Here is a 14,518-nt window from a genome sequence, read left to right on the forward strand (position 1 = left end):
GCTGCCACGTGACTACAATCCCCCTCTCTTCTTCCGATGTTGGGTGGCATCAGGTCACATGAGAGAAGGAAGTATGGCTGCAGTGGGCGAGGAGGATTTCGCGGCGCTTCAGATCTTGCTGAAAGTAGGTGCATATTTCTTTATTTGCGGGCAGTTGTTGTTTACTGCAAGATCTCTCAGCTCTGATAATTTTTAATGATGTATAAAGCACGTTGTGGGGGTGAAAGGGTGATATTGAAAATCAGTTATTTATATCATTCGACCGCGATGGCACTGCTAACGTCCAAAGTGCTGCACATTTTTTAATGTATCTTTACCCTGGCAGTTATGTCGGACAGGGACGGTGGCTAAAAAGGGATTGTCGAAAGTCCTTCAAATGATTGAAGAAGACCCAGCGAAAGAAGAACGGATACAAAAATGAGAAATCAAGATAACAAACTTTTTATAAAAGAATTTATTAAATATTTACAAATAAACTGTGAACAGATAAGAACATTGGCAGGATTACTATAATAATTTGCAGTTTTATAAGAGTATACATGAATAAAGGAGTAAGTTAATTTGGAATATGCAGAACATGTAAAAAATAAATTTAAGGAACCCCAGAAAGAGGGGGAAGTAAGTCAAGTTTCAAAACGTTAAAATGATTACAAAATTCTTGAAATGTATAAAATTGAAAATTATAAATAAAAAAGAAAAGAAAGCTCTTCAAATGAGGTCATGGTGGAGCCAGAATTGGAGCTCTGATCAGATTGAAGTTCGCTGAAGTCACTGTTATTTCCTCCCCTCTTTCAAAGAATCCGTTTGTAGCAGAATCGTGTTTTCAATGGGTTCATTCTTCCGTTTGAAAATCAACCAGGATGCATGCCTAGAAACATTGTGTCACATTTTATAGACTACATGAGTGGGATTTTTCATTGATGGTGATATCCTTTGGATTGTTTAGGGCTGTCCAATGACCCTGAATGTTGGAAATTTAACCTTTTCCTTCATGCTCCCACAAAATGTAGTAACAGCCATCAACTTTGACGGCTTTAAAAGAAGATTACAGAAATTCATGGAAGAGAGCCATCCGAGCCAGTAGCTGTTGATAGTCCTACATTCTGCCACCCTTGTCAGAGGCAGTATGCCAATGTATGCCAGTTGCTTGGAGTAACAAGTGAGGACAGTGCTTCTGCACTCTGGTCCTGCTTGAAGGTTGGCCGCTGTGGGAACAGGCCTTTGACCTGATCCAGCAGGGCTCTTTTTACAGTCACAATCCTGTGTTCACAATTGCGTTCATTAAGTCCCATTGCATTGCACCTCCAGACTTTATGAAAGCGCAGTTTATAAATACTTATAAAATAAGGTTGCACAGCTAAAGCGCTAGTTATCAGTGAGCCATGCCTGAAAAGGAGATTAGAATAGATAACTGTAACGACATGACATCTATGGCCTTTCCAATTTCCCCACCACCACCCTCAGTTTATGATATTAAGAGGTATTATAACCTCTGTAGATGGGATCCAGTTCTGCTTACATGGTTAATGGCAGCTGATGAGAGCTAGTTTTCTTTAGTTTGTGCAAAGATAAATTTGAGCTGCACCATATCCTATGTTTTGAAAAAGCTCACTGTTCATTTCTCTTTGCCAGGCTTCATCAAAGGATGTAGTTCGGCAGTTATGCCAGGAGTGCTTTTCTAGCTCTGCAGGTGGTTCTGACAAACTGATCGAGAACACGTGTTCCAGTCTCTCGGTTACGCCAAATGAAGCAAGTCAGGTAAGATTTAGGCTGTAACCCTGTGCATGATTATCTGGGAGTAAGTCCCACTGAATAGACATGTGTTGCACTATTAAGTCAAGTTGGCTTTTTTGACAGATCCTGATGTTTTATCGCTTTATTATTAATAATAATATTCTGTTGGTAGCCGCCCAGAGTGGCTGGGGGAACCCAGCCAGATCGGCGGGGTATAAATCTATTATTATTATTATTATTATCATCATCATCATCATCATCATCCTGAGGAGGGAGGGGCTGGTTAGGTGTAAAGACTGAGCAGCAAGAGCTCAGAACAGGAAGAAGAGAGCCTCTAGCTCAGGGGACAAGGAGAGATCAGGGTTCAGGATTAAAGGGCAGAGGCCAAATGGTGAACTGGACTGATGGGAATCAGGCAGCAGAGTGCATATATATGATATAGTGTGTTGGTGCTGGGTTGAAAGAGAGAGAGAGAGAGAGAGAGAGAGAGAGAGAGAGAGAGAGAGATTGCCACGTTTTGTTGACATTGTAGCTGAAAGATCTGTCTGGTTCCTCTTGCAGCTGATCCGATCTTTGCACAATCTTACAAGACACACAGTCTATCATGGCCTGACGTCACCAGAAGAAATTCTCGCCCTCTTTCCAGAAGGATTTCACCAGAATCTTAAAAACCTCTTGACCAAGATAATCCTGGAAAATGTGTAAGTGTCATTGAACTGTTTTCCATAGAATTAGACCACTGATCTATATAGCTCAGCATTGTCTCCACTGGCAAACAGGGTTTCGGGGAGGAGTCTTTCTCAGCCATGCCTGGATATACCTGGGATCACACCTGGGACTTTCAACATGCAAAAGATGTGCTGTGACACTGAGCTGCAGCCCTTCCCATTAGGTTTGTGGTGTTGGACTAAAAAAAACCCCAAAGGCAGTGGATTGGTAGGTTAGTCAGGCTTCACACTATTATCCAGTTGTCCCTACTTTCTAGCTGGTCATTGGGTGTGTGGTAACACCAGATTCCCAATTAAATGGCCACCATGTGTTAGGATTAAAGGCAGGCAGGGATGACCTGTCCCTCTCAATAGGAAGTGACTTTTGCACTCCCTGAATGGTGGAATAAGGCTGGAGCCATAGCCCCACGTACCTGGGAGTTCGCCCCATTGGAATTCTATAGGACTTACTTCTGAATAGACGTGGATCTGATTGCACTCTAAATTAGATCAAATGCCCTCCATAGAGTCCACTGCATATTGGAATTTGTCAAAATTTTGGTTTATTAAAACTGGTGGGGCTGAAACCTCTTGTGCTCCTTCAGACTTGATGACTGCAAAATGGTACTTCATGTGGCAAAATAGCTTCCCTGAATCCACCTTCAGTCCCTGCTGCTACTCTGTGTTTCAAAGACAAATGGTGCATATTTGCGTTTTCTCTGCTCTTTTCAGCTCTTCCTGGAGAAATGAAGCACAAGCCAGTCAAAGTAAGTAATGGGCTTTGTGGAGGAGCAGTTCCCATTTCTGAAATGGTTATCCTTACATTGATGGAGGGTATTTATTAGGTTGTCTTGCATTGGGAATGGACTGGATGAGAGGCACCAAACTGAAGCTCAATCCAGATAAGACTGAGGCAATGTTAGTGGGCAGTTCCCTAGACTGAATGGATGGGAGGCTGCCTGCTCATAATAGGGTTACACTCCCTAGGAAGGAGCGGGTATGTAGCTTGGGGGTACTTGTGGATCCTTTCCTGTGGATTGAGGCTCAGGTGGCCTCAGTCATGTGGAGTGCCTTCCATTAGCTTCCATTAGCCAGCATGGTGTAGTGGTTAAGAGTGGTCGTCTCGTAATCTGGTGAACCGGGTTCGTGTCTCCGCTCCTCCACATGCAGCTGCTGGGTGACCTTAGGCTAGTCACACTTCTCTGAAGTCTCTCAACCCCACTCACCTCACAGAGTGTTTGTTGTTGGGGAGGAAGGGAAAGGAGAATGTTAGCCGCTTTGAGACTCCTTCGGGTAGTGATAAAGCGGGATATCAAATCCAAACTCTTCTTCTTCTGGTGGCCCAGCTGTGCCCCTATCTGGGATAGCCTAACTTCTCTTGTCTATGCTCTGGTAACCTCTAGGTTAGATTACTTCAACACTGTATGCTGAGGGTTGCCTCTGAAGATGGTTCAGAACTCGGCAGCCAGGTTGCTCACTGGGGCAATATTCTTTGGGCATATTATACCGACCCTGGCCCGACTTTACTGGCTGCCAATTAGCTTCCAGGCCAAAAGTGCTAGTTGTGACCTCTAAAGCCTTAAGCAGCTTGGGACTGCAGTACCTCAAGGACCATCTCCCCCACCCTCAAATGAACCAACCCAGACCCTGGAGTCATAATCTGAGGCCCTTCTTCATATGCCTTTTCTGCGAGAAATCCGGAGGGTGGCAACACAAGAATGGATCTTTTCTTTGGTGGCTCCCCATTTGTGTAATGCTCTCCCTAGGGAGACTCACCTGGCACCCTCATTACGTATCTTTAGGTGCTGGGCAAAAATGTTTTTCTATAACCAGGCCTTTGGCTGATTAGGACATTTAAATGTGTTTGCCGTAGGGGGATTATTGGTTTGTTTTTGTTTTGTATTATATGTTTTCATGTTGTGAACTGCCCTGTGATCTTTGGATGAAGGGTAATAATAATAATAATAATAATAATAATAATAATAATAATATAACCATCATCACCACACTTACATAGTGTCAGTAGTGGCAGCTCCTTTCCTCGTATGTTCTTTGTATGAAACCATCTTTTTTAGCTCTGCTACTTATCTAACTTTTGACCAGCAACATTCTATATGGAATGTTTGTGCTGTATGAACGAGTTACAAGGATCTACATTCTATTCATTAGTAAAAGGTGTGGAATGAAACCTCAGCAACTAAACTGTGCCACCAGTGTGCATGTTATGAGAGGATTGGCCCCTGTCCCATAAAGCTTACAATTTAAAAATCAACATAGGAAACAGAGGAAGTGGAAGAAAGAGTAAACAGGAAAGCAAAATGTGATTGCTTATTTGTTTGTTCAGTTAAGTGCTCACTTACCAGCAGAGTTATTAGTAGGGCGTGGGAATCTTGGTCTTGGTTCACCATATAATGTAGCAGCCTTGTTAGCAATTATCCAGTACAAAGTTTATCCTTTGGCTGTGGAAGGAATTAATTTTTGAGCATCCTCTCTATGTTGCCTCTGGCTCTTCCAGCTCGCACATATGGTGTCTTTGTGATGTTGGACGAGAGGACTGGTATCTCATTCTGGCAGGGGAAAAACAAATGGTAGCTTATGCCAATACAAGGTTGACTTCTTTTCAAACACCGTTTTAGATAAATTCCTCTCCCCACCTTGTCCTACAGCTGTGTTGGCTTTCTTTGTTTTTGCACAAGATGGGGGGGGGGGGAGAGGGAGAGAGAAGTGGACTATTGTAGTTGATGCTTTTTCGTGGCAAGGAATCTATTATTTCAACAGGATACCAGCTAGGTTGGCTGTCGCATCATTGGAGAAAGGAGTAAAAGGTGTGCAGAGAACCTGAACAAACTTATTTTAGTCTGTTCTCACACAATAGATAAGAGAAGCATAGAAAACTGCATTACACCGATTCCAGTTACATACCAAGAACTAACTTAGTTGGTCTTTAAGGTGCTACTGGAAGGAATTTTGTTTTGCATTACACCGAGTAAGACCATTGGTCAACTTAGCTCAGCTTTGTCAACACTAATGGGCAGTGGCGTTTCAGACAGGAGACATTTCTAGACCTACCTGGAGATGATGGGGATTGAACGAGAGACCTTCTGTATGTACAGCAGTTGTTCCACCACTGAACTGCTTTATGCATTGTATGGAGAAAAAAGATAGAAAAGGGGTTTTTTTTTCCTTCTCTGTGTATTGTGCTGCTGGAACTTTGGGTCATTCAATGAAACTGATCAGACAGGAGAGTCTGAATAAACAAGAGAAAATGCTTCTTTATATCACAGATACACAATACTCCTTGTTAATGAGCCCCAGCTTGACTTTTTAAGGAGTTAAGACAGATTTATGAAGCTTAAGTCTATTAGCAGCTACCAGTTTTGCTGGCAATATGTAATCATAGCTCTTTCCAACTCTACAATCTTATGGTTCTCTGGAACAGAAGCTTTCTGTTCTCTTCCCATTTTGGTTCCAACTGACATTCTCAGCAAGAGATTTCAGCAAGTGTTACTGAGCAGCAAAAGAAATGTGAATACAATAAAATAAAGATGGAAACCCTAAATGTAGTGATATTAGGATTTGGTGGTGGTTGTTTAATAAAGGCCATGTTAAAAATCCTTAGCTGGTTTTCAGCTGTGGCGTTGAATTAAAAAGCAGCTATTCAAATAACTTGCTAGATAAATTGAGCAAGCCTCAATTCCAAGTATGCTTGTTTGGAAGCAAGTCTCATTGAGTTCAACGAGAGTTAGCTCCCTAATAAGTTTGTTTAGGATTGCAATCTTTAGAATATTTGGGATTTCTTGCTTCCTAAACATTTGCACGATTGCTGCTTTCTGCAGCTCTGTTAGAAATAAGGTCAAGGTTTTGTTCCAGGAGTCATCAATCAAGTAGAAGTGTCTCTGGGGCACACAGGGGCTGATATCCCATGCAGTATAAGGGCATCCTTTTGTTAGCAGGCACCAGATTTGCAGTCATGTTCTTTCCATTGGTTGGTTTTCAGAGCCTGATTTATTTGTGGCTGCTGAGTGCCTACCCACAGTGCCTCTCAAACTAGAAGCTTGTCAGAGCGAAGGGGGATGATGGAAAGAGATGTTTAAAAAATGCACGAAGGTAACTCCTAGTCAGTTCGGCCAGATTGGTTGGAGGACTGAGGCAAAATCCTGTATACACTTATTTGGGAGTAAACCCTGCTGAATGTAGTGGGACTTAGTAAATAGTTTTTAAAAAATGAGACCACTGTCATAATTGTGCTCATTCCGTCAATTTTTCAAATGTTCGCCGACATTCTTTTAATTCTGTTCTATTCAAGTGCAGAATTAAGGTTAAGGATACAGAATTTGGCACCCTGTAAACTGATTTTTTAAAATTAAAAGCAACAACAAAATTTCTGGCTTTTACAGATATGAAAATGGGCTTGAAATGTATGTCATTTTTTTAAAAAAATATTTCATTGAGTCATCAGAATATTTTACAATACAGCAAAACAAAGGATCAAGGGGCAACTTGCCATTATAGATCCATGATGCATGGTTAACTATTACTTCAGACCATAAAAAGGTTCGATCAAGAAAATGGGAGTATTTTCATAGAATCAGAGAGGACTAATAGTAGTGAGTATGCACATGTAATCAGTGCTAAATTTACATTGCATGGATAACCTTGGGACTGGATTTCTTAATCATGTTGTGTTGGAGCTCTCAAACATGCACTTCAGTATTACCTGGAAATGAGATTTAAATAAACTTTATTTAACAATGTAAAAAAAATCTAAAAACAGCCTTAGTGGTTAAGAAATCTACGTATGACTTTTAAGCGTTGCTGAAACAGAGAATGATTACCCCATTGCTCTATGGCAGGCAACAGGGGCCTCCTCCATCTTTTCTGGTGCTCCTTCCCTTCCTTTTCCAGTAACAACATACAGGCAACCACATGGCAATCTTGGGGACACCTTGCCTAGTCTGAATTCTCTTCACAGCTCTGGGGGCTAAAGTGGAGAGTTCATGCTCTGTTGTTGTTGTTGCTGCTGCTGCTGCTGCTGCTGCTGCTGTTGCTGTTGTCATTTTAACAGGCTGAGCCAGACCCTCCTTGTCTCTGCTTGAAGAGAAGCCTTGTATGACCTTTAGCGTTCTCAAGGGAAATGGGGCTCTTTTTAGCCAGCTTGATTCTTATTTATGGCTTGTCTATCTTGGCAGGATCAAGAGCCAATATATTCTTTTCAAAGCCAGAACATACACAGCAAACAATGCTGGAAACATATTTTAAATCCTCCCAATGCCAGCATGAAACAAGGTCTTGGGTGGAGGTCACCCACATCACCTGCCACCTGATTAGGAAGAGGCCAAAGCCGACTGACAGAGCACAGACTTTTTTCACCTCTGAGACCATTATTTATCATAATTATCCGGCTTTTCAAAAATTTAACACTTCTTGAGATGCTATGCATGGAAAAGGTCCCCAGCATCTTCAAGATAGGCCTGGGAGAGGTCCCTGCCTGAAACTCTGGGGAGCCACTATGAGTCCGCCTTGCCAAACTGGGCTTGACAAAACCAATGGTCTGACTTGGTCCTGTGATCCTTTGAGCCATATCCGCCTGGGGTGTTCTGACTCTGAACTCTGGTCCCCCTCGACATGCATAAGCTCTACTGATGAGCCGCACTTCTTCCCAACCTTACATGAGGATGAAGTTTTATATAAAAGCTACAGTTTTACCATTAGCATGTGAAACCTTCCAGGGTTTTTTTAATAATTTGCTCACAGAGTTATCCCCTGAATAGCTCTGAAATGACCCCTTGGAGTGCGGTCCATGTGTTCAGTATCCTGATAATTACAATTCAAAGGTCTGTGTGTTCATTCATTCCATTTTAATTCCAGTTTCCCTGCCCCGGCTTGTGGATCTGGACTGGAGGGTAGATATCAAGACCTCCTCGGACAGTATCAGCAGAATGGCTGTCCCTACCTGCTTGCTGCAGCTGAAGGTATTGTTTCTTGAGAGCCATTCATGACCCACCATGCTCGACACAGTCCCACCTATCAGCAGTTTACCAGAGGCTGAGAAATTATCTTAGCTTTACATCTTGTCTGGGATTGTGAAGCCACTGAAAAGCCACAGCACAATCAGAGGAGAGTTGCAAATTGTGAGCATCTGTGATGACACATGATTGCCTGTGACTGTTTTTTCACCCGTGGCCTCTAGACAGTTTCCCACAGCTTCTGAAGCTCTACTTGTACAATGGCTTACTCACACTATTAACAGGTCACACTATATCACCAAGACTTTAGTGTAAAGTCCCATTTATTTCAGTGGTGAAAATCCCATAAACTAGGTTGGATCCACACTAAGTGGGCTAGATCCATACTAAGTGTAGCTAAGTGTGGCTCCAGCCCACTGTCTTGATAGAGTCTTAATTGATGGAGTGGTGATTGTTCAGTGATGGGGACTTTGCATCTACTGCAAAGCAGAAGTGCCAGCTTTTTGTGCATACCTTGTTTTATGCAAGAACAGCAAACCTGCATTCAGACATAGCTGGAAGGTATGTTGAGTCAGCTAACCCAGAAGAGGGAAAGCATCGGGTTGGTCTCTGGTTAGGACTTCTGTGACTCCTTTTTTTTGAAAGGTGACTAGATAAACTGGAATTCAAGAAAGCAGATGTAGCCAAGCCCTGCAGATGCTGTAGGAATCCAGCTCCCATTAGCCCTTGCCAGCAGAGCCTAGTGGTCAGGTCTGGTGGGAGTTGTAGTCCAAGAATATTGGAGAGGACATCTTGTTGAATAGCCCTTCTTTAGAATTTATGGCTTGCCCACTGAACCATCCTTCCTGGCTGGGTTTGGTAGAAGCTGCACATTGGAGAAGGCATTTTGTGTTCCTTAAGGATAGGGAAATATCCCTATTCTCTGTCAGTAGAAATATTAATCTGCCAGAAGAGAAGGAGGGCTGGGATTAAACCAAGAAGGTGGTTTTGATGGTGATTTCAAGCTCTGGGATCTTTTTTCTTTTTCAGATTCAGGAAGATGCTGCCTTGTGCGGGAATGACTTCACAACCTCAGCATTGACAGTAGAGTTGAATAAGCAAACATTGGACACTATGTTAGATGGCCTGGGAAGGATACGGGACCAGCTTTCTGCCGTTGCAAATAAATAAAGCCTTCTGGCTAAAGGATTCCAACAGCTTTTCGCATGTGGAAGATAACTCTCCTGTCTTGCCAACCTGGCTGTGACATTTTACCAACAGCCAATCTTTGGGTTTCTCTTCCTCCTCATAACCAAACATCATTCTTATTTTTTTACTTTTCAATGAAATGGCATGGGGTTTTTTCCCTTCAGAAGCAAAGACTTCAACACTTTCTTGCTCCAATGCCTGACATAAGCTCATAATGACAATCAGAACCTCCTCTTGTACATATTCCTAGAGAGGCTCATAACTCAGCTTGTAGCAGGAGCGAAGAGCAGCCAATGAAGAGGACTGTGTCTTCTGCCTCTGAAATGGGGGACTAAGAAGCATGAACATGGCTAATAGGCTGGCTTGCAGCCTCAGCGCACTCTTGAAAGGTGTTTGCTGAGAAGTGTGGGATGTTGGTCTTTTCCTCCTCACTGAGGCACAGCTTTAGAAACAACGTCCAGGCTGCAGTGCGTTCTCTTGCGCGGCAGAAATACCTTGTGTGTGAACTTTTCAGTTCCAAGTTTAAACTGCTGGAATGAATTCAGTAGCAAGTAGCACCAATGATGATGGAGGAAAGAAAGTTTTGTCGCTTCATATTGGCATTAACAGGAGGCTCTGATAGATTTGGATGTACTGAGAAAGGTTGCTAATGGCAACTGGTTCCTGTAGCAACAAAGTCACTGCACACATTTATGAATTATTAAGCGTTTCATTTAAAATACAACGATTGTGCTATATGGATTTATGTTTGCTTTAAATAAAACAAACAAACAAACCAGGGCCTTTTCCTTGTTTTTCTTCTGGTGATTAAGTTTAGCATTTTCTTTTGGTACTTTGAAGTGTGCTGTTGTGGATTTCTTATTCTTCTTTCTTCTTTCCCTTTCAACCCATGGGTTACATCTTTAAAGTTCATGATATACCGAGATCTCCTTTTCTTTCTTCTGTAAGCTGTGTTTAACTGACCCTTTAACCACCCCTTTACTGCTACATGAACAGCATTGAACTAGGTAATCATAGAGTTGTAGAACATAAAAACCTCCAAGGAAGGAGAGTCCACCACCTCCTGAGGGAGGAGTCTATTCTATTGCAGCTTTTGCTGATTGCTTTTTGCCCAACTCAAAGGTGTCCTCTCATCTTTCTTGCTTGATGTGACAGAGAATGGAAAGGGCTGTGTGCACACACATCTGCACATGCATGTAGACAACTGGCTTTTGAATGGCTGGAATGTAGCTTACTGCTTTTATCCTGTATTTTTATCTTGTGAGCTGCCCTGAACTCTTTGGATGAAGGGCAGTATATAAATTTAATAAATAAACAATAATTTAAAAGGAAGAGCCACAACTATTGCTCCACCCACTTTTGTCTCTGGCCCCACCCACTGTTGGAGCTTGGCCCCCAGAAAGTTACTCATGAGGAAATGTGGCGCTTGTGCCAAAAAATGTTTCTGCACCCTTGGCCTAAAAGCAAGCAGGTGTCTTGTCTCCACTCCTTTAAACAAAGACATGAAGTTTTGTTTCCTTCACCTGAAATACATTCATTCATTTTTTTTATTTTGGCATTCAGTATGTTAATTCTACGCTATTAATTACACAGTTTTCCCTGCATCCTTCCCTCTTTGTGGACAGTTTTGTACATAAAATGGCTGGCTGATTTATTTTCTGCAAAGCCTTGTGTGGCTGGAATTGCTCGAGCGTTATTGAATAGCTGTCGCCCACTCAATGTAACTTGATTAAGGTTTAATAATTCAGCTGCCGATGGGCTCGCTGCTTTCCAGCAGCCACAGTGCAGATACCCACCGTCAGGCTGGCAGGCTCGGCTCCTTCCCAAGCAGGGCTCTCTCTCTCCGCTTCCCATGCTATCTGTATCCTACGGCAATTTTTGAGGCGGTTAATCGCACTAATACGTTGTGTTTATATGGCATCCATTCAACAACTATTAAGCCCGCCGTACAAATGGGGGAAGCCGAACTGCAGGAGCTGCGAAGTGCTTTATCAGAGCCTCTGTTAGTGTAAATCAGCGGCAGCATCACAGAGGCAGAATTGGGAAGCGCAGATCAGAAATGTTACGTGCCTTGGAGGGCTACAGTTGCTGGGTTCCACAGGTAGGGAGAGGGTTGTTGCACTTGGGTGCCGTTTGTGAACTTTACACGGTTGGCCACTGAGAACAGGATGCTGGACTAGGTGGGCCTTGGGCCAGATGCAGCAGGACTCTTCATATGTACAGCGCCAGCCTAACCCAAGAGACATGCACTCAGGAAGGGAGCTCTGCACTCTTCCTTGGCATGCCCATGGCAGTTTGCTCCAGGGTATAGTTTTCTGCCAAGGACCTGCCAACAGGTGTTCCAGTAAGGAGAAGAGAGCATCTGTAAGGGGCTTCTGTCTCTTCCCAGTCCCTCTTAGTGTCTTTTGTTCCTCTGCTGATACCCCATGGATAGCCCTCCTTTTGTTTGATAGCTCTGCACTCCTATTTATGTAGACTCCTTTTCTTTCTTTTGTTCCTTTTTTCCCCCTATTCTTATTTACTTTTACAAAAATAATCTCAATAAAATAAAACAATAAATAAGCAAGCAAGCATGGGAAAAAGTGACCCCATTAATATTTATTTATTTTTTGGACAAGTAATAATTATAAATAAATAAGAATAAAAATGTGCACCCTACCACCGAGACCATTCCATTGTAACTATCCAATCTCCCAAAATTTCAACACCTCTTGTGATGGTTTGACCCCTTTCCATTTTAACAGTATAAATTCTGCAAATGCCTTCCATATCTCCCAAAAATCATTTCTGCATATTCCCCATCTTACCTTAATGGCACATGTTAATTTATCATTAATAGCTATATCCCACACCTCTTTATACCATTCTTCCATTCAATATTCTGCTTGCATCTTCCACTTTCTAGCTATAATGATTCGTGCAGCTGTCAATAAATTTGTGAGCAAGTCCTTCATAGCCTGCGAACCTTCCACCCCATCACAAATTGATAATAATGCTGTCTCCGGACTAGACTCCTTTTCAGGGGAACTCCATAGTGTGTTCAGAGTGCTCTGTGATGTGTTCCTGTGCAGCACCTCACAAACGAGATCATAGTGATGCCATGCTTGCATATAGTTATGGAACTGATAGAGCCCCCTTGTCTGTGCCTCCCTCCTCCCACTGCAGAACAGTTGGCTGACGTCCGCTCATTTCTTTAAGAGGTTGCTGGCACTTCTTAAGATCTTGGAAAAGGAAGCTCCACGCATGAAACTTTTATGGCACTGCGCTGTGCTTAAGCCATCTTCGTATGCATGCATGCACATCAGCCAATAATATTATGAGGAGCAAGCTGCATGTGTGTGATGAAGTTTGGACTTGGCTTTAATGAGATGGCAACTTGAGAGGCTGTCATCTTACATGGAGGTATTGGCTGGCAGGGGGTGGGGGGAAGAGAAAGGTGGCACATAATCATTTCTGCTTTGATTGGTTTCTTTTTCTGTCCCCAACCCTACCCCAAACACTGCTTTTTCCCTCTTGGGAAATAAGCGGCTGAGGGGCATTTTTGAGGAGGCAAAGTTCTCTTGAATGCTCCTGTGTTAATGAGTGCAGCTGTTTGAGGCTGTTTTTCATTCTTCTTTTTAAGAAAAGCGTTCTTTCCCCGCTCTCAGCCATTACGTTTGCTACTGACCTGAGGTAAATTGCAACAAGAAGTGCCCATTGCTGCTGTCTTGACATGCCACTTTTTTCTCCTCAAAAGAGGAGGAGTTGGTTTTGTAGTGCTGCCTTGTGTTCATGCAGCACTGTGTTGGCTCAAGTGTTTTTCTTACAGCCTTCAAATTATCAGCTTTAGAAGCTCTTAAAGGACTGTTTGGGCAGCAGCTGCCAGAGAGTGCAAGAATTGTCATCCAGGTAGGTGTACAGGTGTGATGACATGGACTGACCTGGGAGCAATCACTACTTTTTAAGAAATGCAAATATAGCAAACATGCACAGCTATTTATGTATTTTTTAATCCAGCAATTCAGAGGCCAATGTTTTTAAGTCCCTTTATAGGAAATTTGCTTAATTGTTATAGGCATTTGTTTAAAAGTTTCCCATTGAAATGAACAGGAATGAAGCATTTAAGGCAGCAGTCCTAAACGTGGTTACAAGGGAGTAAGGCCCACTGAGCACAGATTGTGTCTGAGTGAACATGGATCAGATTGCACTGCCTCTGCCACCAGCTGTCATGGTGAGGTAGTAGAATACCTCCTTCTGCATGCAAAAGAGCCTCCCTCCAATGTTGCAGGGAACGTTGAGTAGGATCTCTGAAACCCAATCAGCATATAGAATACTGAGCTAGATGGACCAGTGGTCTGATTTGGTATAAGGCAGCGTCATATCTTCCCACTTACAAAGGTCCCCTCACTGCTCCAATGTTCAGTCAATGAGACTTTGGTGAGTCTCAGTGGGGAGCGAAATGCAAAATGAAGAAACAACAACAACAGGTGCAACTAGATGTTAATGTGGGCAGTCTGTGGTTAGGATTTCTTGCATGCTCTAAGATGTGACTAGCAGCTGCCGCAGGAGAAGCTGTTGGAATGGCTTGGGGCTGTGGTGTTGTGGGGAAGGGTGTTTTCCCATTTGAAGCTGCCCTCCCCCTGCACTTCCCACGGATGTTTGCAGCATAAGGTGAAAATGAAAAGTCATCAGTTGTTGGAGGAGTAAAACTATGGGAGAGCTATTACCTTCATGTGCCGTTTTTTACTTACCTAGAGTCAGCTGTTTATTTAGCCATTGTGCAGGATGCTAGACAAGATGCATCTTTTGCCAGACCCACAAGGCCTTTCCCCGTGTTCTTAATCACAGATCTCTTGTGCCCCATCTAATTTTGGCCCAAAGTCAGGATGAGTTCAAACCACCCAATGACCTTAATGCCCTCTTAGAGGGTACTTTCCTGTTGCC

General features: G+C 42.9%; 1 protein-coding gene across 1 annotated transcript; it reads left to right on the forward strand.

The window, feature by feature from the left end:
- The first annotated feature begins 18 nt into the window (after window positions 1–18).
- On the forward strand, window positions 19–10,370 carry COMMD9 (COMM domain containing 9). The gene is made up of 6 exons (XM_028727875.2): window positions 19–124; window positions 1,633–1,758; window positions 2,296–2,435; window positions 3,174–3,208; window positions 8,310–8,413; window positions 9,437–10,370. The coding sequence occupies exons 1-6, from the start codon at window positions 59–61 to the stop codon at window positions 9,575–9,577; spliced, it is 612 nt and encodes a 203-aa protein (XP_028583708.2). The 5' UTR covers window positions 19–58; the 3' UTR covers window positions 9,578–10,370.
- The last annotated feature ends 4,148 nt before the right edge of the window (window positions 10,371–14,518 follow it).

The sequence above is a fragment of the Podarcis muralis genome, chromosome 1 (genome assembly GCF_964188315.1).
Source record: "Podarcis muralis chromosome 1, rPodMur119.hap1.1, whole genome shotgun sequence".
Lineage (NCBI taxonomy): Eukaryota > Metazoa > Chordata > Lepidosauria > Squamata > Lacertidae > Podarcis > Podarcis muralis.

Coding starts and splice junctions, on each gene's coding strand:
- COMMD9 (XM_028727875.2), top strand. CDS start 59: ATGAGAGAAGGAAGTATGGCTGCAGTGGGCGAGGAGGATTTCGCGGCG. Junction 1,759..2,295: donor CGCCAAATGAAGCAAGTCAG/GTAAGATTTAGG, acceptor TTCCTCTTGCAG/CTGATCCGATCTTTGCACAA. Junction 3,209..8,309: donor TGAAGCACAAGCCAGTCAAA/GTAAGTAATGGG, acceptor TTTTAATTCCAG/TTTCCCTGCCCCGGCTTGTG.